This window comes from Schistocerca serialis, chromosome 4, assembly GCF_023864345.2.
Source record: "Schistocerca serialis cubense isolate TAMUIC-IGC-003099 chromosome 4, iqSchSeri2.2, whole genome shotgun sequence".
NCBI classification, from domain to species: Eukaryota; Metazoa; Arthropoda; class Insecta; order Orthoptera; family Acrididae; genus Schistocerca; species Schistocerca serialis.
Genome location: NC_064641.1, coordinates 883,267,653 through 883,294,671, shown reverse-complemented (window position 1 = coordinate 883,294,671; position 27,019 = coordinate 883,267,653). Strand labels below are relative to the sequence as shown.

Genomic DNA, 27,019 nt, shown 5'->3' with positions numbered 1-27,019 from the left:
TACCGCCAAGGCAGTCACCCAAACGGGGGTTGAAGAGGCACTAAACGCCATTGTTCCGCCTTATTCTTAGGCCTGAGTCAACTTCCTAGTTCATAGTTGTTAGCCACAGCAAGTTTATTACACACACGTCTTATTGTCAACATAATTTTTCTAAAGTTATTCAGCTCATGTAATTTTTTATACTGTACAAAAGAACAAACACTACTTAATTTTTTAAAGTGCATTTAAATGCGTATGTGTAAGAAAATGACGGAAGTGATTCAGCGCCATTAGAATCTTGTGACGTGGTGTCTTAAGGATACAGTTGAGTCATCGAAGGACGAACCTCTGTGAATATGGAGTGATAATCGCGAACTTGATTGTACAATGAGCTGCTGGGGTCAGTGTTACTTACTCGGGAATGCGAAGAATCGCATGAAGTTGCTTGTAGTTGTGGAAACGTGTTTGAGGTTGAAAATATGAACAGGTGTAATGATATCTATTTTGGCATTCTGTGTGGAATAGTTATCTATTGTAAATCACTTAGGAATGACTGTAAGCTGAATAGAACGTAAATAATTTCCAAACCAGTTTAATCTCGGTGGATTCCTTCCTTGTTGCAAGATCGATTACTTTGTGGTGGCGTTGATGCTGTGATTATGCAGTCATTGGGTCAGTAAGATGTTCAATGTTGGAAGCAATAACACCATATTCTGTTGCCCTTTACGAAAGTTGAGATGTTTAAAAAATATGTATGACGGTCCTTTAGGAGGCAGAGCGGGCTTCATTCATTCTTCAGTCACTTTATGTCTCAGAAGTAGCAGTCCTTTACATTTTTTTCCTTTACTTGGGATTGAAAATCTTAAAATAACCAAAAGACTTCTTACTTTCTGGTACGTAGTCTCGGAGTACCAAATTGTCGATTTAAACCTGCGAGATGATTGCAGTATTGTTTGTGCTATAGAGAGCCACGTTTGGTGTAACCGATGTCGCAAAACGATCGACATATGGTTATGGAAACCTACAGAGGAATTTTACAAAAATATTGCAGCAACATTTGGCAAGCAGCAACATCCCTACCTGTATAGATGCTGTCTCTGGAAAGAAGATAAGGATCACCAACGCAGTTCAGAGCGGACCACTGTGTTTAATTTGCAAGAGATATATTGGCATTGCGTTGCTTGCTATTTGTGATGCGATTACAAATTCATCTCCATTTTTATTGAAGCTTAATGGGAAGTACAGTGATTCTTCGGTTTCCAAAGACTTTTGCATCTGCAGAAACATATACGAGAAGACGTTACATAATTAGCTGTGCGCGACTATTCAACGAACGTATTTTCGAGATTTTATCTAATAAATCGTAAATTCTGTATCGTCCACTAGAGATACAAACTGAGTATGCGAAAGAGGTTTTCTTTACAGATCTGTTGCATAATACACGACTTCATTGTACCAGAGACGGCACTGCAGAAGATGAAGATCTAAATAAGATTATACAAACGTACGAAACACCGCAAGATTACAGCAGAGTGTAACACGTCCAGTATCGTATTGAGATATTCTTTGTTTGATATTTTATTGGAGATGGCAAATGAAATAGCAGTAACTAAGTTAAATCTGTAGGTCGGTGTAAATGTAACTGTTTTGTACCTAGCTATTTTTTTATTCCACATCTGTCAGTCACGTCCAGGGTTTTGCACTACTCGTTCCTACGTAACTGCTTGTTTATATTTGCCCGTATATTCCTTTCTAGAACAGTTCTATACGTAAAGGTCGATCTCTAGTGAAATTATATAAATAATTTGTTCTTTTTATTAATTATTTTTAGCAATAAATGTCAATACATTCAAATATTACAAGAACATAAATGATCAATGTTCGTGTATATATCTTTTCTGAAGGAGAGCCTGTTTACGAATATCGAAACTAAACAATCGAATAAGAGACGCTGACTGCTGACGTGATAGCGTGGCTGGTGGGTTGAATTTCCTTGCGTAAAGATACAGACAAAACATTTAAGTTAATATGTGCACCTTATCAACATCAAATGCATAAAAATAGTGATTAATATTGAATTAACTATGCGCTGCACTTTTAATGGTGGAGGAACTAAGAAAATTTTCGCGTATGTAATGGACGCGAATCGGTGGGTCACTGGTAAAACGACGAATGCGGACAATATCAGATTTGAACCTTTCGAAGACTGTGCTTTGATGGTCCCAACGATAGCTGTGACGGGGTGAGAGTCATAAGATTGCTTGGAATATTTATACAAAAGATGTGGACATATTTTCAACGCAGAATCGTCAAATATTAACATCGCGCGTAATCATCACCACATTATCTCGGGATCCTGCAATGAGGTGAGGTGCAACCAAAGAAGATATCTCTGAAACAGACTAATAAATACGATCAGACTTTCAATTATAAAAGTTGTGTAATGTTTTTTCTTTAAAAAAAAATGCTGTTCCAACTGTAGTGTTGTAAGTTGTCGATCTTCTACAACATGTAGTTAAATGTAATGTTTGCTACACATGCCTCTCCCTACATTTTCTCTGTTTATTTTTAAGATAGCAGTCATATATGTTCCCATTCATTCAACGCGTTTGCCATGTTTCTTGGTTTCTGGTTACTAATTAATCATGTAACTTTCTGAAGTGACCATATTTGCAAAGCCTTGTTGTGATTGCTGTGAACCGCAGACCACACTATATTCGAATCTGACAGCCGGTGTACGCGTATTTGGGGCTGGTTTCTTTACAATATCACACGGATTGCATGGACTGGGCATCTGAGTGCATTTCGAGCAACTGAGTGCACTTTTAGGTTCATTAAAACGTATTTTTCAACAACATTTGTACTAATACCTGTGGTAGTTGTATCTAATGGCAGAGAATGATGTATGTTTAATTTTCTTGATCCTCGTTCTTGCATGTTTGAGTAAAGGCACAGATCGAGTACGCGTATATGAGTACAGCTTTATTGGTTTTGACTTCACAGTAAATTTAAATTTATTGTTTTCATCTCAGAGTAGGACACACGCAGTTAATGAATGTTAGCTAAGAGGCGTAAGTTATTTAAGTGTAACATAATGAGATTAGGTCTACACCTGACTATATGGTCATTTAACTATTTAAGTCTCGAACGACTGCCACATTGTGTTATACACAGTTATGTTTTATGTATCAGTGGCTTATTTGCACCACTGCAGTTCTCAGATAGCCCCATTCCGAAACTCCTTCTGATTTATTTAATTTTGCTTCCTATACGCGACTGGGAGTATTCTCCCACTGTTTCTCACTGTTTGTTTTTGTGCGTGGTTGTTCTGCCATTTGTCTGGAGCCATCGTGAAACTGACTGCAGGTGACTCACCAGCTGCGTTTCGTATGACAATCTGTATAACGTTCACCCGCACACAACAAGTGATTACTACCCGTAAACAATTCGTCGCTTCGGTGTGAACACAGTCTATTAGGCCGACCACTGTCCTTGAGGAATATGGAGATGGTATACGTGTACGTATGTATCAAACTGGGGACCTAGAAACCACTCAGTGGTACACAACCTCACAACAGGCCATAACAGTCCACCCGCCCCACCGCCGCCCCGCATCGAACACAGGGTTATTGTGCGGTTCGGCCCCCATTGGAGCCCCCCCCCCCCTCCCCCGGGGAACGTCTCATACCAGACGAGTGTAAACCCAAATGTTTGGGTGCTAGATTCGTCCCGAGGACCGGCACACCTTCCTACTCGGGAAACAGCGAGTTAGATCGCGCAGCTAGCCGGATCGGCATGGAGGTGGTACCTCAGAAGCACCATTACGCTGGATACGGGCACTGACAATCGAAGCGTTTGAGATGTAGTTCTACAGAAGAATGTTGAAAATTAGGTGGACTGATAATGTAAGGAATGACAAGGTTCGCAGAATCGTCGAGGAAATGAATATATGGAAAACACTGACAAGAGGAAGTAACAGATGACAGGACACCTGTTAAGACACCTGGGTATAACTTCCATGGTACTAGTAGGAGCTGTAGAGGGTAAAAACTGTAGGGGAAGACAGAGATTAGAATAATCCAGCAAATAAGTGAGGACATAGGTCGCGAAAAAGCCACAAGACTAACGACTGAAAATCTGTCAAGTAGGATTACAACAGTTTGTAAATAAGTTATACAGAACTACAACCAGTCAATTTTTTGAATAATTATGTTTTATTGCATGAACCGGTTTTCGAACCTTTTCAGGTTCATCTTCAGATGGGTTCAGGAAGTTACATCATTACTGGTAGTAGCACAATGCTGGGTGCTGGCTCTATGGCAGAAAGATGAGTCACACTTTAATGTATCGCCATGACTATAGCTTATCTGTCGATATGGATGTAAATTCAGTTTTTACTTACTGCGACAGTGGCTCTGAGCACTACGGGACTCAACTGCTGAGGTCATTAGTCCCCTAGAACGTAGAACTAGTTAAACCTAACTAACCTAAGGACATCACAAACATCCATGCCCGAGGCAGGATTCGAACCTGCGACCGTAGCGGTCTTACGGTTCCAGACCGCAGCGCCTTTAACCGGCCGGCTACTGCGACAGTATTTGCGGCTTCTTTCGGTTAGTGTCCATCTGTCTGCCTCCATTTTGATGTCCAGTAGTTATATCAGTACACACACTTCCTGACAAACTATATTAATTTACACTTTGACAGCGAGACTTTTCCAGAATCCAGCATGCGCTTTACAACTGTTGCTTGTAACAAAGATCTTGACAGAAAGATATGGCACAGGCCTACTTTGTACAGAGATGTAATTTGTTGTTCTTTACATGTATTAAAGTCGATATAAGGGCAAGTATTTTAATTCTTCTTCTTCTTCCGTATACGGATGCACCAATTATATCTTCCCTTCCCAGTAATTAGCAACGTAGTTTGCTTTGTCATTGACTTTCAAAATATCATCTATAGTGCATGTTATAGACATATCTGGGCAAATCAGTAGGTGGTCCAAGTCCTGTATTGCTCCGCATTCAGACCTATCGCTATCACTGTAACCCCATTTAAATAGGTTTGATTTGCACCTAGTTACTCCAGTGCGCAGCCCGTTTAATGACCTCCAAGTTGTAAAAGGTAGTTGCAGATCCCTCCTCAAGCAGTTCTATTGTGGAGCGTGGCACCATTTCTTCCCAAAGAGATAGCCGCCTTGCGACGGGCTTGGTGGCGAGCTCTTCAGTAGTTTCAATGAAACTCCTGCGGGGTTTCAGCCGGACACGTTGTTTTCGGTGCATATGCATCGGATGTCGAGGATCATTCTTTTGTTTTGATCTTTCGATCTCGGCGGCTACTTGTCTGCGGATAGTGGGTGGTGCTATGCCCATGAAGGGATAAATCATGTCTGTGGGAGTTGGTTTGAGGCATCCTGTGGCAATACGTACAGTTTCGTTTACGGCGACGTCAACTTGCTTAGTGTGAGCAGAGTTCCTCCAAACTGGCGCCGCATATTCCGCTGCTGAGATACTCAGCGCCAGACCCGTGGTGCGCAAAACATGTGGTTGAGCTCCCCACGATGAACCTGTTAGCTTCCGCAGTATGTTGTTCCTGGCACAGACCTTTTTTTTAGTGTTGTGACAGTGCTGCTTAAAAGTAAGCGCTCTGTCCAATGTTACTCCCAGGTATTTTGGGCTGTTTGTATGTTTCAGCTCTTTCCCTTGCCACATGACTCGGAGTTTCCGTTTGGCTTGCTTGTTCCTAAGACAGATGGCGGATACTTGAGATTTACTAGGGTTTGGTTTGAGATTATTGCCGTCGTAATAGGTAACAAGTTCTGTTAAGGCTCCTGTGAGATTCTCCTCCACTTGTTCAAAGGTTTTATCCTGTGTGGCCACTGCTGCATCATCAGCATATATGAACATTCGTGTCTGGTGGCTGATGGGAAGATCATTGGTATAGATGTTAAATAATATTGGAGCCAAGACACTACCCTGTGCATTTTTCTGTGTCCTCCATCGGCCGTTTTTAGATTGTAAGGTTACATAGTAGCGTCTGTTCTGTAGCATGCATTGCACGAACATAGAAAGGGTGTAGTCCTTAGTGACGTTATACACTTACTGGGTAAGCAACTTATGATTAACTGTGTCATATGCGGCACTGAGATCCAGGAATGCGACCCCAGTTACTTCTCCTCTCTGATAGCCGTCTTCGATGTACTGTGTGAGATTAAGGATTTCGCCACAGCATGATTTTCCTGGTCGAAATCCAGCTTGTTCGTTAATGAGGGCTTTGTCCACATAATCAGCTATGCGTTTGAGGATCATTCGCTCCAGCACTAAAATAAATGACAAAGCAGTGAGACAGGCCGGAAATTTTTAGCTTCAGCTGGGTCTTTCCATGGTTTTAGTAACGCAATAACCCGAGCTTTCCTCCACAGTTTAGGAATTTGCATTGTTGTAATACAGTTATCCATTAGCTCTAGGATCCATGCTTGTACTCCCGGTCCAAAATGTTTAATTTGCTCAGATCTCAGATCGTCGAGGCCAGCGGCCTTATTGTTTTTCAAATCGTTGATGGCATCTTGTAGCTCCTGAATGAAGAACGGGAGAGCCAGGAAGCTAATCTCCTCGTTCAATTTTCTTTTAATTTTGCCATTCCTGATCTTCCTTTTAGTTTTTCCGGTCATGAGTAGTTGGTGGGCTATCTGATCAGGTGTAACTCCACTGTAATTTGGTTGTGGTTCTGTTGGGTCGTTGTTGAGACTTTTGACCAGTTCCCATGCCTTCCTACTGCTGTGCTTCATGTCCGTCTCTTGTAGGAGGTTGCACCACTTTTCCTTTCTCGCTTCGGCGATACCAGACATCAGTACCTTACCTGCCTGGATCGTTTCCTCTGAGAAAGGGTCCTAATTGTACAGTTCTTCATACTTTTTCAGAGCTTTCTTGCTGCTACCATTGAGTCCAGCGATATACTGGGTGCAGCACCCTCTAGGTATGCACCGTCGAGAGATTTTCTTGACAAGGTCTATAAAAGTTTCATATGATTGTGTCTCTGGTTTAATTTACAAGATCTCCTTATCAAGGTCCTCTGTGAAAAGTTCCCAATGAGCTTTTTTGAAATTGAAGCGTCTCTTGAAGGGCATTACATCTGATTTGATTACTGCAGTAATGCAGCAAGTTATTGCTCTGTGTTGCGATCTTGGAATTGGGTTCTCGATTTGCTTTACAGTTTGCAGGGATACCTTTTCGGAGACAAAGATGTTATCTGGATGATATCCTCGTTTCCATCTTCCGCTGTTAAATGATGCAGGCAACTTTGGGTCATGTATCAATTTCAGTTTAGCCTGGTCTGCCCAGATCTCCAGCATTTCGCCATCGTCATTTGTCTCTTTATAACCCCATGCGAGACCGTGACAGTTAAAATCTCCTAGTACAACTTTAATGTTTTTTGAATGGAAATTTCCAGGCTCCGTAAATTTGAACCTCGCACTGGGTGGTTTGTACACGGATGTTACAGTACATGAATGTAGCTCAATAGTTAAAATTTCTATATTTTCTTCGCAGGTCAGAGCACAGGAGCATACGTCTAAGTTCGGTTTCACAAATATAGCACTTCCGTACCATTCGTGTGGTCTCTCAAGAACTAATTTCATGCCCTGTATTTTTGGTCTATAGCTAGTTGGTGCTCTGTGTGCTTCTTGTATCACTAAAACATCACAGTTGTTTCGTTTGCACATGTCAGATAATAAAATTTCTTTAATTACAGATAAGCCTTCAATATTGCAGGAAGTTGTCACTAGTGATGGTCTTGATAAAGGCCTTTTTTGAGTCTCTTCGGAGAGTTGTTTTGTCATCTTTGGTTTTGGTGCTCCGGTGTTTGCAGGACTGGCCGACTAGGTCGTTTCCAGGGGACGCCCGATTGCTTGTTGTTCGAGTGGTGAACGCAATCTTCGTGGAGGCTCCTGCAGTGTCCCCCAGTATTTTAATAATAATGGCGATAACATGAGAGCACAAGATAAAATAAATAAATAAATTACTACAAGAACAAACTTCAGGTGATCTGATATCTTATTTCTAATTGTATATTACAGGCAGTTTATAGCATTTTTTTTATAATGGCAAGCATCGTGTTTGGCCTATACTGTCGCAGTAAGTAAAACTGAATTTACATCGATATCGACAGATAAGCTATAGTCATGGCGATATATTAAAGTGTGACCCATCTTTCTGCCATAGAGCCAGCACCCAGCATTATGCTACTACCAGTAATGATGTAACTTCCTGAAACCATCTGAAGATGAACCTGAAAAGGTTCGAAAACTGGTTCATGGAATAAAACATAGTTATTCAAAAAAGTGACTGGTTGCAGTTCTGTATAACTTATTTACATTCAATATACACTCACGGTTCTAAAATATCCGTAATGGATAAGCGTAATCTGTTACAACAGTCTGTCGATCTCTTCCAACTGCACTTTCCCACGGATCCCCTTGTGCTCTTTTTAGAGCACTAATGGCTATATCACTCTTCCTGTATTTATAGAGTGTTCTGTTCGCTCTGTTATAAATGAGCATGTAACGAAGGACAAGGAATGGATGAAACCCAGTGTTAGCATGTAGACTCTTTCTCTCGATTAATGTCAAAGTGACTGTCCAGCTTAACATTCTGATCCTACAGACGGGTTTCAGTGTGAAATGGCGTATGTACTCACACCATGAGACAATATGGCGACATTATGGATTTAGCGGAAGTCATGGCTCGAATACAAGTCAATCATCTTCTCCACACAAACAAATACAGCCGATGAAAACTTTTTTCGTGATAAGCGTGCGAGACTGTTATTTCGAAAAACAAAGAGCCGCACTAGCTGGCGGTAGTAATGCAGTGCAAAAAATAGTCAAGGTAGTTTCTGCTGTCTAGGTCTGCAGGAGGTTTCCATAAATGGTTCAAATGGCTCTGAGCACTATGGGACTTAACTGCTGAGGTCATCAGTCCCCTAGAACTTAGAACTATTTAAACCTAACTAACCTAAGGACATCACACACATCCATGACCGAGGCAGGATTCGAACCTGCGACCGCAGCGGTCGCGCGGTTCCAGACTGTAGCGCCTAGAACCACTCGGCCAATCCGGCCGGCGAGGTTTCCATATGATTCTTGCAAATCCAATTAATTTTCAGTAAATGAGGCAGACAAATGTTGGAAACAGACATACGAATAAGCCACGGTATTTGTGACGTGATGCACTAGCTGTGTCATACCTAGTACAGACTGCTGCGGCAGCCACTTTGAGACTTTGACGTTGGGTGGCAGGTCGTCCATGTCCTTCTCCCACTTCCACAGCACCCTCTGTGGGATTTTTTTGAAACCCTCGAGAAACTCCAGCCTTTTATCTTCAGGCATCATACTCGCTTGCAGAGTAGAACCCAGACTGAAGTAAACGGCGCCGTTTTCTGCTCCATCCAGCCAGTCTTGTATGTCCTGTTCGTGAAATTAAAAAGTGAATTGTAAACACCTAAAATAGCCGATTTTTATGTATTATCGAGGCAGTTGCAAAGCAGACGCGCCATAAATTCTCATGAAAGATACGTTCTCAACACCCTTTCCTACATGCAAATACAGCCATGAAAATACATAGTTCCATTAGTGACCAGTCGTAAAGAGTAAGAAGTGAAAGAGAAATATTCACTGTAATGAACAGTCCAGATTTATCCACGAAATGGGCATGTGACATCTGTATATTAAAAAAGTAGTATCTGCTTTATGTTTTAACTAAAGTTCAGTCTTGATCACAACACTTATGTCTCAATAACATAGCTGCTACGAAGTTGAGGAGAGCTCCGCCCACCATCCTCCAAGGAAGCCATGGGTCTGAAGATGGTTATATACACTGCTGGCCACCGTAAATGCAACACCCTGAAGGAAGCATCCGAATCAAGTGAAATTTACACCATGAGTTTGCAGCGATGAGATATGCAACTGATTAGAATTTCAGCGCAGACGCACATCACGCGCGCCTGTGGCGCCACCTCATAGCGCCATTTAAGGCTTGGCGATTTCGACGAGTGTACGTTCGGCACGTGTGTTTACCTTGTGGTTGTTTCACAAGACGATCAGTTATGTCTCGTAGACAACAGCGAACATCTTTTGATCAAGTATCCGAGTTCGACAGAGGAAGGATAGTGGCTTACCGAGATTGTGGATTATCATACAGAGAAATCGCTAGTCGTGTTGGACGAAACCAAACAACTGTAATGCGGATATGTGACCGCTGGATGCGGGAGGGTACGACGGACCGACGTGGTCGATCGCATTCACCTCGGTGCACCACTGCACCTACTGATAGGCAAATTGTGCGCATGGCAGTGACGGATCGCTCAGTGACATCCCGAACCATAGCACAGCACATTGCGTCTGTAACGCATCATCCAGTGTCTGCGCGTACCATTCGACGCCGTTTACAGCAGAGTGGTCTGTCCGCAAGACGTCCATTGCTTCGTCTACCATTGACGCAGAACCACAGACGTCTCCGTCGCCAATGGTGTGATGACAGACGGATGTGGACGGCAGAATGGAATGACGTTGTCTTTACTGGCGAGGCACGCTTCTGTCTGCAGCACCACGATGGTCGGATTCGAGTGTGGGGACACCGTGGAGAGAGGATGCTGGACAGCTGCATTATGCACTGCCACACTGGTCTTGCACCGGGTATTATGGTATGGGGCGGTATTGGATATTACTCTCGCACGCCTCTAGTACGCATTGCCGGTACTTTAAATAGCCGGCGCTACATATCCGAGGTGCTGGAGCCAGTTGTCCTTCCTTACCTTCAGGGCTCGGCCACAACCATATTTCAACAGGATAATGCGCGACAGCACGTGGCACGCATTGTCCAAAGGTTCTTCGTCAATAACCAGATTGAATTGCTTCCCTGGCCGGCTCGCTCTCCGGATCTTTCGCCGATAGAAAACATGTGGTCCATGGTTGCTCAACGAGTGACCCAGATTACATCCCCAGCTGCCACACCAGATGATCTTTGGCAACGTGTGGAAGCTGCTTGGGCTGCTGTACCCCAGGAACACATCCAACATCTCTTTGACTCAATGCCGAGACGTGTGGCAGCGGTGATCTCCAACAATGGCGGCTACTCTGGCTACTGATTCTGGCAGGAACCACATGTCACAGACGTCTGTAAACGTAATCATTTGATACTTGGTCAACATGTTATCTACAAAATAAATTTTGTTGTGCTACCTCTTGTCTTTCTTGGTGTGGCATTTACGGTGGCCAGCAGTGTAAATATAACCGAAACCGGTCACCTATGTTACTGAGGCCGGCCGAAGTGGCCGTGCGGTTAAAGGCGCTGCAGTCTGGAACCGCAAGACCGCTACGGTCGCAGGTTCGAATCCTACCTCGGGCATGGATGTTTGTGATGTCCTTAGGTTAGTTAGGTTTAACTAGTTCTAAGTTCTAGGGGACTAATGACCTCAGCAGTTGAGTCCCATAGTGCTCAGAGCCATTTGAACCATTTGTTATTGAGACATAAGTGTTGTGATCAAGACTGAACTTTAGTTAAAATATAATAATCTATTGATCACTGTATTCCAAAAATGTTAACCAAAATAATATCTGCTTTGGTTATGCGCATAACGAAGATTAGGACCCAACATACCGTAAACCATCAGGTCATTCCAGACACAGAACAAAATCGGGTTTGAAATGGGTCAGAAAGGACGTTGGCAGTTTTGTTTTGAGGGTGACCTTCCAAAAATTCACCTTAAGCGATTGATATCATATCACATCACATCATTTCTAAATCTAGATGGCCGAATGTGGCGTCGAACCATGTTCCACCTGAATGCAATTCCAGCGTCTTAACCACTGCGTTCTCTCGCTGTGCCCCACCAGAGCTTAGTCTCATGTCACTGTTTGCTGCAAAGGACACAAAGTGGTCTTTTGGTCCCTTCTGGCGTTTTATGGTCCTTGTATCTGATTAGGCACAGACCACACATTTAACAGCGTTCGATGGAGAGTAACACTGCACAACAGTCATCTACATCTGGCCTGACGTACACAACGGAATCCAAAGACGAATGTATGGCATACAGCTGCTTCAGAAGTTTCAGTTTTCTTAGAAACTATCCACCAGAATCACAAGCTGCGACATCGTCGCGAAAAACACACAGTGACCCGTATATGTAATAAGTTTCTTTAATTTACGTCTATGGTCACAATCTTTTTTTGTTTAACAGATTACCGGTTTCGGTCTTTAATGACCATCATCAGATCTGTTTCATAAAAACAAAGTCCTAATGTACTGCGGCCATAGTGGAATCGTCAAATGCGGAATCAGCACCAGCATCGTCAAATACATATAAATCACATCACATGCACGAGTCATGTTGTCAGTAAAGTAGTTTTACTGACAACATGACTCGCGCATGTGATGTGATTTATATGTATTTGACGATGCTGGTGCTGATTCCGCATTTAACATTTGACGATGCCACTATGGCTGCAGTACATTAGGACTTTGTTTTTATGAAACGGATCTGATGATGGTCATTGAAGGCCGAAACCGGTAATCTGTTAAACAAAAAAAGATTGTGACCATAGACGTAAATTAAAGAAACTTATTATCCACCAGAAGTTCAGAGCAGTTGATCCATGTGCCAGACATCCAGTGGTGTGTGTCCCGATGCCAAAGTATAGAAACGATCCTATTCACCATAAAGTATGATTAAGCGAAGAAGTATGCTTTTTGCAATTGATTCAGACTTCAGTTTTCAGAGTGATTATCGATATATTTGACGATTAATAACAAGTAGAGCCTGGGAATGAATCGATTGGATGGCGCTGAGGCCAAGCGTTTGGGGAGGCACCACAGTAGACGAACTTACAGAGCCTGATGGTGGACGGAGTTCAGAGGAAATGATAGGAAGTAATACAATGACGTCCGCGTTTTCTCAGAGTGGCAAGGATCCAGAACTCTCTATATAGCAACGGTAGTGCCTATTTGGATGTTGCTTCTCCGTCGTGTGAAATTCTCGCAAGGCTCGAGAATCAGGTCACCTAATATGAATCTTGCAGAGAATGTATGGGAGTCGAATTTTAGTCGTTCACATGTCACTGAGGGCTCTTCAAGATCTGCGTACAGTCCTCGTAGCGGTTTGGGATTAACTAGCATTAGAGCTCATGAACCTCGCCATAGAAAGAATGACAATTGTTATTGACTACATGTGACAGTGGTACGCATATCCCTTATGCAAACTTTTCTATTTGCGGAAGTGATTTTTCCAGTTACTGAACGAGGTGGTGCCATGTTTAAGGCACTGGACTCGCATTATGGTGGATGGAGGTTCGAATTAGGATCCAGATCCTATGGTTTCTATAGATCGTTTGAGGCGAATGCCAGGGTGCTTACTATAAAAAGTGCACTGCCGACATCCTTCGTCAGTTCGCCCTTTGCCTCAATTCGAGCTTGCGTTCCATCGTAATGACCCCAACGTCGACTGCACATTAGACGCTAATCTTCCTACCTTCCTTCTTGCTTTTTAGCTTCGTTACTAAACTCTTTGTGTTATGTATCTTGTTTCCACAACTACATTTACTGGAGAAAGTCGTACGCCCCACTTTGCTCTTCTGAATTTCTAATTACTTTTGATGAGCTATGGCAGTTCGTCGATTGTGCTATGTTTTTAGGAACCTATGTAATATTGTTAGTGTGATAGTCTTCTAAAATTATATATTTATGTGTATAATGCGCTTTACACTTGTGATAATTTTGTTATTTTGACAATTCAGGTGATATCAAGGTGGTGTATACTACTGCTATGTTTTTAGGAACCTATGTAATATTGTTAGTGTGATAGTCTTCTAAAATGATATATTTATGTGTATAATGCGCTCTACACTTGTGATAATTTTGTTATTTTGTCAATTCAGGTGATATCAAGGTGGTGTATACTACTGTAACGACAGAAGCAAGCGTAGTTACCTTAGGCAGAGGCGGTGGGTTGGGTTCCACATGCAGTCCAGTCAGTTCTATCATGTTTGGCAGGTTCGGTCGAGGGTAGTTTATACTGAAATGATTGTTTATAAGCATCAAACTGAAATTTTTTTCAGTTTCATGAACTGATGGAATGTCAGATCCGAAATATTTTCTCTGGATTTCCTCTTGGTTCGGCATCATTACATAGGAGTAGTAATAATTTGTGCAGAGCCATACATATGTCATGTAAAGTCTTTCCCAGAATGACATGCGGTGTGAATAGCCGACCAGAAAGTCTGGAAGGTAAGCAGGATTACTTGGGTTTCCATCAATCCAGAGGCTGGGGATAGCTGCGCTTACAGTAACGTATCCGACGAGAGGTGGAGAGCCCACTTTGTGAATCAGACCGTAGAAGCACGGTGTCAGCAATCGTTCCAAAATGACCAGGTCGAATTTTGGAGCAGACCTGTAACAAATCTGTGTATTAGTGTGCTATCGCTACCTCAGGTTGTTGATAAATAATTTGATTAACATAAATGGTGCAACATGCGGCTTACGACATACAGCAAAACTTCCATCAAGATAAAAGAAGAAAAATAATGACAGTGATTTCATGAGTATCTGCAGATTGGACAGAAAGTGATTTCATAAATACCTACAGATTAGACAGAACAAAATGTTACCCTGATATAGACCAACCATTTCTAATGCCTGTTTTCTAACTGCCCTGTAACGCATCGACGGTTTTTGTGATGTCCATTCACCTCCCACTAATTCGACTGGGATGTTGCATTTCAAATAAGCATGATAGAGGGCTTTTATTTCATTCATTGTTTAATGCCCACACTTTTGCTGCGACATTTCGTTCAGCTGTTACAGTTAGCTGGTATTATGCTTCACCTTCTCTTTCTCTGGTCAACACTTTCGAAAGGACACGTCTGGCTACTGCTGCTGCTTTGATATTGCGTCAGAGGCAGATTAATGGTTCAAATGGCTCTGAGCACTATGGGACTTAACATCTGTGGTCATCAGTCCCCTAGAACTTAGAACTACTTAAACCTAACTAACCTAAGGACATCACACACATACATGCCCGAGGCAGGATTCGAACCTGCGACCGTAGCGGTCACGCGGTTCCAGATTGAATCGCCTAGAACCGCACGGCCACACAGATATTTAGTTAAACTTTTTAACCTTTGATTTACGTGCTGCAGTAGTATAATTAGCATGTAGGGACAGGTGATATGATTGAGTGTACATAACTAAAAACTAAAAGTCATTTGGTAAGTGTACAAGGCCAGAACACTTAGTTTAAGGAACGAAAGAATAGCTTCCTCTTTGTTTCTGTCCTTGTGACACGACAGACTAAAAAGAGCTCCGAGATGGCTTGTTTTGCTTTGAGCGCCTTGGTGTCACGATGAATCGGTAGCAGCGGACCACCCACGTGCTCGTGTCAGGTTTCCATCGTTTGGAAGCGACGTCACGAGAGTTGATACTAGATTGCACAAAGACAGTCATCGCAATACACATATGCGCACTTAGACCGTAAACCATTAAACGTACATCACAGTATGACACACCAAATTAGAAATCGCAAGGAGACGATTGGTATGATGTACGTACGTATAGATGACTGTGGAAGTGAAGTATTTAATTACTTAATGAGTGGAGAAGTAATCTGTAATGGCTTCTGCGCTAACAATATAACAGCCGGCCGCGGTGGTCTCGCGGTTCTAGGCGCGCAGTCAGGAACCGTGCGACTGCTAGGGTCGCAGGTTCGAATCCTGCCTCGGGCATGGATGTGTGTGCTGTCATTAGGTTAGTTAGGTTTAAGTAGTTCTAAGTTCTAGGGGACTGATGACCACAGCAGTTGAGTCCCATAGTGCTCAGCGCCATTTGAACCATTTGAACAATATAACATTTGTAGTAATTAATGCAGATAGGAGATCGACGCAGCGTGTCAAAGCGCTCATAGACATAAATCGAATGGGTTAGTCACAGTTTTATTTATGCGTTTATACATCCAATGAAAAGTGTGTGACTTGATGATTCTAATAAAATGAAATCAGAGCTCGGTCGAAAAGATTTAAGTGTTCGTTTTTCCTGCGCGCTTTTCGAGAGAGGTACGGTAGAGAAATAGTCTGATGGTGGTGCGATGAACCCTCTGCCAGTCAAGTAAGTATGAACTGCAGAATAATCATGTGAATGTAGATGAAGAAGTAGAATTTTTAAGCTGTAATCAGTTTACTAAAATCACTCCAAGCTATGTTTTACCATTTTGTTTGTTTCTGTCCCCTCTACCATTCCATTGTCTTCAACTGTCCTAAATACAAAAACGCATCAACTTCTTTCACAAGTTCATTGTCTATTTTACTATTTTATTTTCAACGAGGTCACGAACCCTGCCTTGCCTGGATATGTATTCGTCGCACAAATAAATGTGCATAATGTACAAATTTTTAAGTACAGGTCTTTCGCGCTCCTTAAACGAGATTTTTTAAACGTCTCTGTGGCAACGCCTCTTCACAGCTCTGTAGAAGGCCGTTGTTTTCGCCTGCAGCCGTTTGCACTCTACAGATGAAAGTTGTTAAAAGCGCTTCCAGGTGTGAGGGGTTTCCTTCAGTGGAGTCGACTTGGGAGCGTCTTAATAGTAAAGAATAAGTGTATTAAACCTTTGTGCATGATGCGGAATTTTTTTACGCAAGTCAGTGTTTACGATGCCATATCTCTCTAACTACGTGCCGCGTAATGATAGGTACATTCAGCAGCATATCTGGATACTATATGCGAAATATGTTGCGAATAGAGTTAGTAGCAAAGAAGTAATAAATTTAAAAGTCTTGCACAATGCGACAGTTTTTCACGCATCTCATTGTTTATGACGTCATATCGTCGGAATTAAAATGGGGAGGTGGTTCTTACGCAAACAGTGACTGCTGTCTGACAACAAAGAGTGTGTGTACAATGTTTGGTTGAAATCGGAGTGGAGGTTTAGGATAAGATGCGGAACATATATTCACACACATATACACATACACCCATTTTATAATACGTATACAGGGTGGTCCATTGATCGTGACCGGGCCAAATATCTCACGAAATAAGCGTCAAACGAAAAAACTACAAAGATGAAACTTGTCTAGCTTGAAGGAGGAAACCAGATGGCGCTATGGTTGGCCCGCTAGATGGCGCTGCCACAGCCCAAACGGATATCAACTGCGTTTTTTAAAATAGGAACCCCAATTTTTTATTACATATTCGTGTAATACGTAAAGAGATATGAATGTTTTAGTTGGACCACTTTTTTCGTTTTGTGATAGATGCCGCTGTAAGAGTTACAAACATATGGCTCACAATTTTAGACGAGCAATTGGTACCAGGTAGGTTTTTACAGTAAAATACAGAACGTAGGTACGTTTGAACATTTTATTTCGGTTGTTCCAATGTGATACATGTACCTTTGTGAACTTATCATTTCTCAGAACGCATGCTGTTACAGCGTGATTACCTGTAAATACCACATTAATGCAATAAAAGCTCAAAATGATGTCCGTCAACCTCAATGCATTTGGCAATATGTGTAACGACATTCCTCTCAACAGCGAGTAGTTCGCCTTCCGTAATGTTCGCACATGCATTGACGCACGTTGTCAGGCGTTGTCGATGGATCACGATAGCAAATATCCTTCAACATTCCCCAGATCCTGTGAACGTGTAGGCCATGATATGGTGCTTCGACGACCAATGCACCTGTCATGAAATATGCTATTCAATACCGCTTCAACACCACGCGAGTTATATGCCGGACATCCATCATGTTGGAAGAACATCGGCATTCTGTCATGCAGTGAAACATCTTGTAGTAACATGGGTAGAACATTACGTAGGAAATCAGCATACATTGCACCATTTAGATTGCCATCGATAAAATGGGGGCCAATTATCCTTCCTCCCATAATGCCGCACCATACATTAACCCGCCAAGGTCGCTGATGTTCCTCTTGTCGCAGCCATCGTGGATTTTCCGTTGCCTAATAGTGCATATTATGCCGGTTTACGTTACTGCTGTTGGCGAATGACGCATCGTCGCTAAATAGAACACGTGCAAAAATCTGTCATCGTTCCGTAATTTCTCTTGTGCCCAGTGGTAGAACTGTACACGACGTGTAAGGTTGTCGCCATGCATTTCCTGGTGCATAGAAATATGGTACGGGTGCAATCGATGTTGATGTGGCATTCTCAACACCGACGTTTTTGAGATTCCCGATTCTCGCGCAATTTGTCTGCTACTGATGTGCGGATTAGCCGCGACAGCAGCTAAAACACCTACTTGGGCATCATCATTTGTTGCAGGTCGTGGTTGACGTTTCACATGTGGCTGAACACTTCCTGTTTCCTGAAATAACATAACTATCTGGCGAACGGTACGGACACTTAGATGTTGTCGTCCAGGATACCGAGCAGCATACATAGCACATGCTCGTTGGGCATTTTGATCGCAATAGCCATACATCAACACGATATCGACCTTTTCCGCAGTTGGTAAACGGCCCATTTTAACACGGGTAATGTATCACGAAGCAAATACCGTCCGCACTGGCGGAATGTTACGTGATACCACGTACTTATACGTTTGTGACTATTACAGCGCCATCTATCATGAAGCGAAAAAAGTAGTCCAACTAAAACATTCATATTTCTTTACGTACTACACGAATATGTAATAAAAATGGGGTCCCTATTAAAAAAAAAGGCCGTTGATATCCGTTTGACCTATGGCAGCACCATCTAGCAGGCCAACCATAGCGCCATCTGGTTTCCCCCTTCAAGCTAGACGAGTTTCGTTCTTTGTAATTTTTTCGTTTGATGCTTATTTCGTGAGATATTTGGCCCGGTCACTATCAATGGACCACCCTGTATATTTATCTATAGCTTCCTTCAGACATACTCAGTCTGTTTACATAACAGGTCGTGTATTTAACATTTTTTAAAGTTGTTACATGTTTTGATTGATTACAGTTCTGCGTCTCAGCATAATAATAATGTTAATAATAATAATTCAGTAATCATAAAACAAAAGAGATGTGTATATATTTATAAATGTGTTATGTATCATTAACAATATCAATTGAAAGACTACATACGCAAGTTTTGGCTAAAAGCAGATAAAAAGAAAATGAATAGTGGGCAGATGATATTTAATACTAAGAGCCATTTACACTATGTTCTAACAAGTTACATGGGATCTTAACCTCCATAATTATACATTTGGTTCCAAAAAGTCGATCCCAACACTAGGGACCTCTGCTTGTTAACAGGGCTTCGGACAGAGAGTAACTGTTAGAATGCATATTATTCTTTTATAAAAATGTAAGTACATTTACATATAAATTTGTACCAGAATGAAAAATGCTCCTATCATAGCACAAAAGAGATAGTGATGTAAAAGAAGGGAATGTAAAGAAACGTAATATATGATGTTATGTCCTATAACATGACACATGCCATCATGTTATCCAGCGTGATATTTCTCATGTTGTGCAATATGACACAACACGGAACTTCCTGGCAGATTAAAACTGTAGGCCAGACCGAGACTCGAAGTCCAGACCTCTGCCTTTCCCAGACAAGTGCTCTACCAACTGAGCTATCCAAGCACGACCCATTCTCTAAGTTTTGCTTCCTCCAGTACCACGTCTCCTACCTTCCAAACAGGAGCTCAGTTGCTAGAGCACTTGTCTGCGAAAGGCAAAGACCTTGAGTTCGAGCCTCGGTCTGGGACACAGTTTTCATTTGCCAGGGAGTTTCATATCAGTGCACACTCCGCTGATGACACAGCATGTTATTAGAGTTTAGGACGCATGCATCGCCATTCTGGGATACTACCTGCTCTCGGATATTTCCATTTGTAGATGCATCCTACTCACTAGAAGGAAATACATTTGTGTCTATTTGTTGTTACACCCCTCGCTGTACATGCATCAGAAGGAAGAAAGATTATGGGCTAACGTCCCGTCGATATCGAGGCCATTAGAGACGGAGCACAAGGACGGGAAATGAAATTTACCGTGCGCTTTCAAAGGAACTTTCCTGTCATTGGCCTGGGGAGATTTAAGGAAATCACGAAAACCTAAATCAGGATGACCGGACGCGCCACCTCGCTCGGTCAAGCATGTAAGGCCGGTATTACACTATCAAATTTCTTTGTCCAATATCTTTGTCCAATATCTTTGTCAAAGATTTTTGATAGTGTAATAGGGACTTTGTCAAATGTCGTCCAATATTTGATCAAATCTAGGGCCTCGCTGTATATTTGATCAAAGAAACCGCTTGTCTTCTGTGCACTGCAATGTGACATGTTACCACATGGAGCGCTAGCATCGCTGCAGCGTTCTGTCGTCTGTAGTGTTTTTATAACCATTGCCGGTAAATACAATTGGTGTGTGCCGACAACTACAAAATTAATAGAGATGTATGAAGCTGATGAGGCGCTTTACAACGTGAGGCACCCTGAATACAAAAATAGATTAAGAAGATTGGAGACCTAACCTGACCTAACCTAACCTAACCTAACCTAACCTAACATAACCCTCTCCTGCAGCAAGGAATCGGAGTGTTATAGTGAGCCTGTCTTCTGAAGATGTAGCAGTTCTTAAGTGAATATTGTGCTTTGTGATATGAGGATACACTTCATTGAGCACATACAGAAATGTATGCTCATCCATTCTTAAGTAATTGATGTACGAGTTGACGTCTTCCACTGTAAGCTCATGTAACAAGTTTTGTTGAATGCTTTTATCGTATCGTCGTAAAACCCACAGCTTCACCCAGATTACATTAGTTTTTTGTTCCATAGATCCGTGCTGAGGAGATCCTCGTGGATGTGGAACATGTCGATTTTTTTAAAGCTGAAATAACAATACTAATAGTATGAATAAATACATCATTTGTTTCTATTAAAAATTTCGCCAATGGAGTAGGAGGAGTTGGCCAGTAGCAAGTCTTTCAGGCTCCTTTTAAACTGATCTTTATTTCTAACTAACTTCTTTATGTTTCCTGGCAAATTATTGAAGATGAGTGTTCCTGAGTAGTGGACCCCTTTTTGAACTAAAGTAAGTGCTTTTAAGTCCTAGTGCAGATCATTTTTGTTCCTGGTATTGTATGCATGAACTGAGTTGTTTGTTGGAAAAAGAGATATATTATTTACGACAAATTTCATTAAGAAGTAAATATACTGAGAGGCAGTAGTTAGTATACCCAGTTCTTTGAAGAGGTTTCTGCAGGAGGTCCGTGAATTTACTCCACAAATAATACGTATTACACGCTTTTCGACCTTGAAAACTTTTGTTTGACTTCAAGATTTACCCCAAAATATTATCCCATGTGACATTATGGAATGAAAGTATGCAAGCTTTTTCATTTTTATGTTGCCTATGTCTCCTAACACTCGAATTGCAAATACAGATTTGTTAAGGCCTTTCGGCAGTTCTGTGGTGTGCTCCTCCCAACTGAATTTATTATCAAGTTGTAATCCCAGGACTTTTAAGACTGTCAACCTCGTATGTGTGGTTCCATTTTTTCCACCCACTTCTTTTCCGCATGTGCACACAATGCAATTGGAGTACGTGGAACTGTTGCGGTTAATAACAAGTTGTTGTCAGCCATCTTGAACTTTGACGAAAAATTTGATGACAGTGTAATACCCCTTGTAGCGCTACGTCAAAGATCTTTGTCAAATATATTGGACGGAATATTGGATCACATCTTTGATCAAATCTTTGACAAAGAAATTTGATAGTGTAATACCGGCCTAACAGAGGTCGGTTTGTGGGAGAAATAGTCTCCTCAGGGAAGAAATCAAACCCCTCTACCACACAGGAATAAATCTATCCCCAGAAAACCTTTTCTAACTATTACATGTGTGCTCCTCAGCCATGTGATATTATATATTGGTTACTATGGCTGGCGAATCTTCTGCATTTTGGGCACAGTGTCAGGGACCTTAGCCTACAAATTACAAGATGCAGGTGTGCCAACAGCTTGCAGGCAAGGGACCTCACTGCGCTGGGGAAGTAGGGTAAATCGTAAAAAAACGGGAATGTGTCAAAATGAACCGTTTCCGCGCACTCAGTTCACGTGAGAACGAATTTTATATGCTACATTTAGCCCGACTTTAAACCAAGGTATGCCGACAACGGATAGAGTTTATTGGGTATTAATATTTTAGTTTTGACTTTATCCATTGATCTACTTTCGTGCGAAGTTTGGACCATTTTGTAAAAATTTAAAGTACAGAAGTTAGAGCGTTCAAAAACCTCCGACGAAAACGTATTTTATGCACATATGCTCCGTCTTGTGTACAGTATACTTCCAGGAATGGTACGTTGGTGCATCTAGGTGCAAAGATAAAGAAATAGATTGGAATACAAAACGTAGCTCTGCAGAAGTGTTACTCAAATACCCCATCATTTCGCTCCTAGTTACCAATCACGGCATGCCACTGAACCAGAAAATTCACATCCAGCCGACCCTACAACTATATATTCTTTAAATCCTCTCCCTACGTAGATTCCACAATCTCCCTGTCCCATACGACGAAATCCGACCTAATAATTTTATTTCCAGTTAGGGCTACCTCACAATCCATCATTTCTTATATTTGGATTCCCTGCTCCACTTCCATTGCATCCTTATCTGTCCCTTCCGTAACCATGGTCCAGCCTCCACCATAGTCACGCATAAACCAGATCCAATGCCTCGTACCATTCATTGTCCCACATCACGCATTCCCCATATATCAGCCCAGCAACTACGTTACAGACGCAGCCCTCACAACAGCACTTAACCCTCCTACTCCCAATTTACCCTTTCTCAGCGCTCATTGTAAGGATCCTGCCGCGAATTTGTGGTAAATTCCTGTGGGACCAAACTGCTGAGGTCTCGGTCCCTAGGCTTACGCACTACTTAATCTAACTTAAACTAACTTACGCTAAGGACAACACACACATCCATGCCCGAGGGAGTATTCGAACATCCGACAGGGAGAGCCTCGCGAACTGTGGCAAGGTGCCTGAGACTGCGCGATCCTGTCGCACTACCTCACTTCGTTGCTAATCGCCCCTCTCATTGTCGCTGTGCAGTACTATTTAGTGATCGGCTGGGAGTTGCCAATACTTCTATTCTTGATCGACCATGTGTTTTTGTTGGTGTAATTTTAATTTTACTATTGTAAATAATGAAAACTTCAGCCATTATAACGGTTGCTTTATTGTTGCCGTTGTAAGAGTTGGTAGTAGTGGCACATGCTGCTGCTGGGTTGGTGAGCTTTGATTCTCGTAATGTGACAGATTACCGCGCATACTATATTCGTGAGGCAGCTAACAAAGATATTACTGGATCAAAGTAACAAAATTATGCCATGAGATTCGAATAAAGCTTCAGCTTTCATGGATTCTTCCCCCTTGGACGACATTCCCTGCGTGCCAATTAATGTTCAATAATCTACCTGAATACCAACAAAGGCAAAACGAGAATAATGGAATGTAGTCGATTTAAATCGGGTGGTGCTGCGGGAATTAGATTAGGAAATGAGACACTTAAAGTAGTGAATGAGTTTTGCTATTTGGAGAGCAAATGTAGACTGGCAATGGCAAGGAAAGCGTTTCTGAAGAAGAGAAATTTGTTAACATCGAGTATAGATTTAAGTGTCAGGATTTGTATGGAGTGTAGCCATGTATGGTAGTGAAACGTGGACGATAAATAATTTATAAAAGAAGAGAATAGAAGCTTTCGAAATGTGGTGCTACAGAAGAATGCTGAAGATTAGATGGGTAGGTCACATAACTAATGAGGAGGCACTGAGTAGAATTGGAGAGAAGAGGTTTGTGGCACAGAAGAAGGGATCGGTTGGTAGGACATATTCTGAGGCATCAAGGGATCACCAATTTAGTATTGGGGGGCAGCATGGAGGGTAAAAATCGTAGAGGGAGACCAAGAGATGAATACACTAAGCAGATTCAGAAGGACGTAGGTTGCAGTAGGTACTGGGAGATGAAGAATCTCTCACAGGATAGAGTAGCATGGAGATCTGCATCAAACCTGTCTCTGGACTGAAGACCACAACAACAACAACAACAATCTGCCTACACGGGACCGCAAATTTCACAACACTACTTTGCTTTCTCCGACTGAGAGTTCGCGACCGGACACATCTGAAGACACATCAACGACTGCCGCTCTGGCGCACGCTCTCAAAAGGAAGCAACCTTAACCCTCATTGTTGAGCACAGAGAGATGAAAATGAAATTATCGTATGGCATTGTTGGCCGGGAGGCCCCGTAGAGGGGAGTTTGGCCGCCGTATTGCAAGTTCTTTTTAGGTGACGCCACTTCGGTGACGTGCGAGTCAATGATGATGGAAATGATGAGGGTGAAGACTCACAACACCCAGTCCCCTGCCGGGAATCGAACCCGGGCCCCCTGCGTGATAGGCAGTAGCATTACCCCTACGCTACGGAAGCGGACAGCACAGAGAGATGCGCAACAGCTGTGAGTCGTCGCACCTCGCAAGGTTGTATTTGTACTCGTATCGGTCGAGATGCAGCAGTGGTGACCTCACAACATCCTACAACTTAATAGTGAACTAACGTGGTTAGGTCTCATCATAACATTCGTCAGTTTTGTGTTTCATGAAACAACAAATAGTTTTTATCACCTTCAGTGAGCAATTTAATTTTTAGTAATTTGTAACTTTTTTTTCCTTTTTCATGTTAAAAACTCAATTTGCATGTTTTATGAAATTGCAACACACTATTAAAAACTGAAACTTAAACAGGCAGAACGTATGTTTACTACTGTTGGCCTCGGAATTTATTAAATGAACAAGCGGAAGAAGGAGGAGGCGCCGAGGAGAGAGGAAGAACAGAAGACTGAGAAAGAGGAAGACAGACAGAGCAGGTACGTACTTTATGAATTCCTGCATCTCCGGAGCGCTGAGGTCGCCCTCACAAATACCACCGCCTAGCCGCTTCCATGAAAATATCATGTCGGTCGCCGTCCAATGGGCCATCGCCATCCAGTCAGAGGTTGTTCTCAGATACTTGTACGAGGCAGATATGTCAATTTCTGTGAAGTTGGCAATGCTTTTCTGGAAGCAGAAATAATCATAATGTATGACGGGTACTTGATAATATCTTCAGAGAAAAGCTATTGAATTTCTTACCTTTATAGAAGTTCAATAATTGCGGTTAATGTAGAGCTCTCTATTCTGTATACTGATTTAATGTGTATGTAATAATGAAACTTTTTCGTGGAGTCTGCCTAGCGCCATTGTCGAGTTGTAAGAAAGCTTTTCACAGATGACGAAGTTACCCATGAGAAATGTTACCCCCTTAATGAACTTTCATTGCACGTAGACAAGATGGACAGCGATAATCTTTAGCAGGTACCTACTTGCCATTAAGGGAAAAAGTTCAGTGTTTAGGGTCAATATGCGCATGGACACTTAGGAAGAAATTTTTTCACACAAGCGACTCGTCATTTGGCACCTTTCACCGACGTCAGTTATCGCTACTAGCTACTGTACGTCAGCTACTACTGTATAGAAATCTTACAGTTGTGGCGTCTCTGGTGCCATCTCAGCTTGGCGCACCAAGTGGCGGCTTGAGTCTCCTGGGCTTTAAACCGGCCTTGAATATACGATATTACGACACTGCAGGGCCTGTCTTATTCTGATTACGATGCAAAGGCACTGCGGCGACCTCAGCCGTTATAAAAGACATCAAATGATTTCGCAATTGCGAATAGGGACAACCATCAGCTGTAGAGTGGAATGATGATAATGAAAACTTGAGCCGGACCCGGACTCGAGCCAGGATTAAGGTCTTTGTTGATCGGTTCACTCAGGTTTTTTATTGCAGAGGGCAGCTACTCCTCTGACCGAGCACGCTGAGCTACCGTGCTACACCATTTGGCTATCCGTGCACGCCTCACAACCACACCCAAACTTTCATATGTCATCAACCATGCGTCTACGACCTGTGGTCGTACATCTTTTACGTACATTCCTGTGCAGGTCAAACGTCGTACTAGAAAGTCGCTTGCCTGGTATCGACAGATAAATACGATATTGCAGTGCCTATGTTATTCTGATTACGATGCAAAACTCCTTTGGATATGTTTGGCTGTCCAAAGGAACAGGCGCTTCGGTGACAAGAGGGGTTATGAAATACATAAATGTATTCGCAATTGCAAATAAGGACAACCAGCAGCTGTAGAATGGAATGATGACAATGAAAATTTATGAGAGACTGGCCCCCGAACCCGGATTTCCACATTATCGCGAGTGGTCGCCTTACCATTTGGCTATCCGTGGACGAATCACGGCCAGACCCAAACTTGAATATGTCGTTCAGCATCCGTCTACGACCTATACGCGTACATCCATTATGTATTATATCGTACAGGTCACACTTGTACTTGAAAGTTGCTTGAACGATATCGGCAGATAAATATGATTTGCAGTGCCTATGTTATTCTGATTACGATGCAAAGTTCCTTTGGACAGTCATGCACGTCCAAAGGAACAGGCACTGCAGCGACCACAGCCGTTACGAAATACATCATATGAATTCGAAACTACGAATATGGACAGCCATCAGCTGTACAATGGACATATGGTTGACGACGTATGGGTCTGGCTGGTAGTTGTGTTCGGATAGCCCTATGGTAAGGTGATCGCTTGCAATAAACGGAAAATACGGGTTCTAGTCCCGGTCCGGCACAAACTTTCACTGTCATTATTCCATTCTGCAGCTGATGGTTGTCCTTATTCACAACTGCGAATTCATTTGATGGTCTTCAGTATACGTTATTAGGTTATTAAAAAGTGAGCGAAGCAAATTCACAAATGCTTTGCAATCATATTTTGTGATACACAATGGTGCGGAACTTCTTAGTAACAAAAACTTCAAATTTGGTTTGTTGTACAGTATAACCCTTTGTTTCTACTCGCGCGCGCTCCCTCTCTCTGTAAGAAAACATTCAGCCTGGTGCCTAACGGTGGTAACT

General features: G+C 42.3%; 1 protein-coding gene across 1 annotated transcript in view; it reads right to left on the bottom strand.

Moving 5' to 3' along the window:
- LOC126473535 (UDP-glucosyltransferase 2-like) overlaps positions 1-27,019 on the bottom strand; it is a 58,642-nt gene that overhangs the window by 16,186 nt on the left and 15,437 nt on the right. The window contains exons 3-5 of the mRNA XM_050100648.1: positions 24,916-25,097; positions 13,959-14,418; positions 9,223-9,442 (exon numbers count right to left, since the gene is read on the bottom strand). Coding sequence (XP_049956605.1) covers positions 9,223-9,442; positions 13,959-14,418; positions 24,916-25,097 — 862 coding nt within the window. The remainder of the gene's footprint in view (positions 1-9,222; positions 9,443-13,958; positions 14,419-24,915; positions 25,098-27,019) is intronic.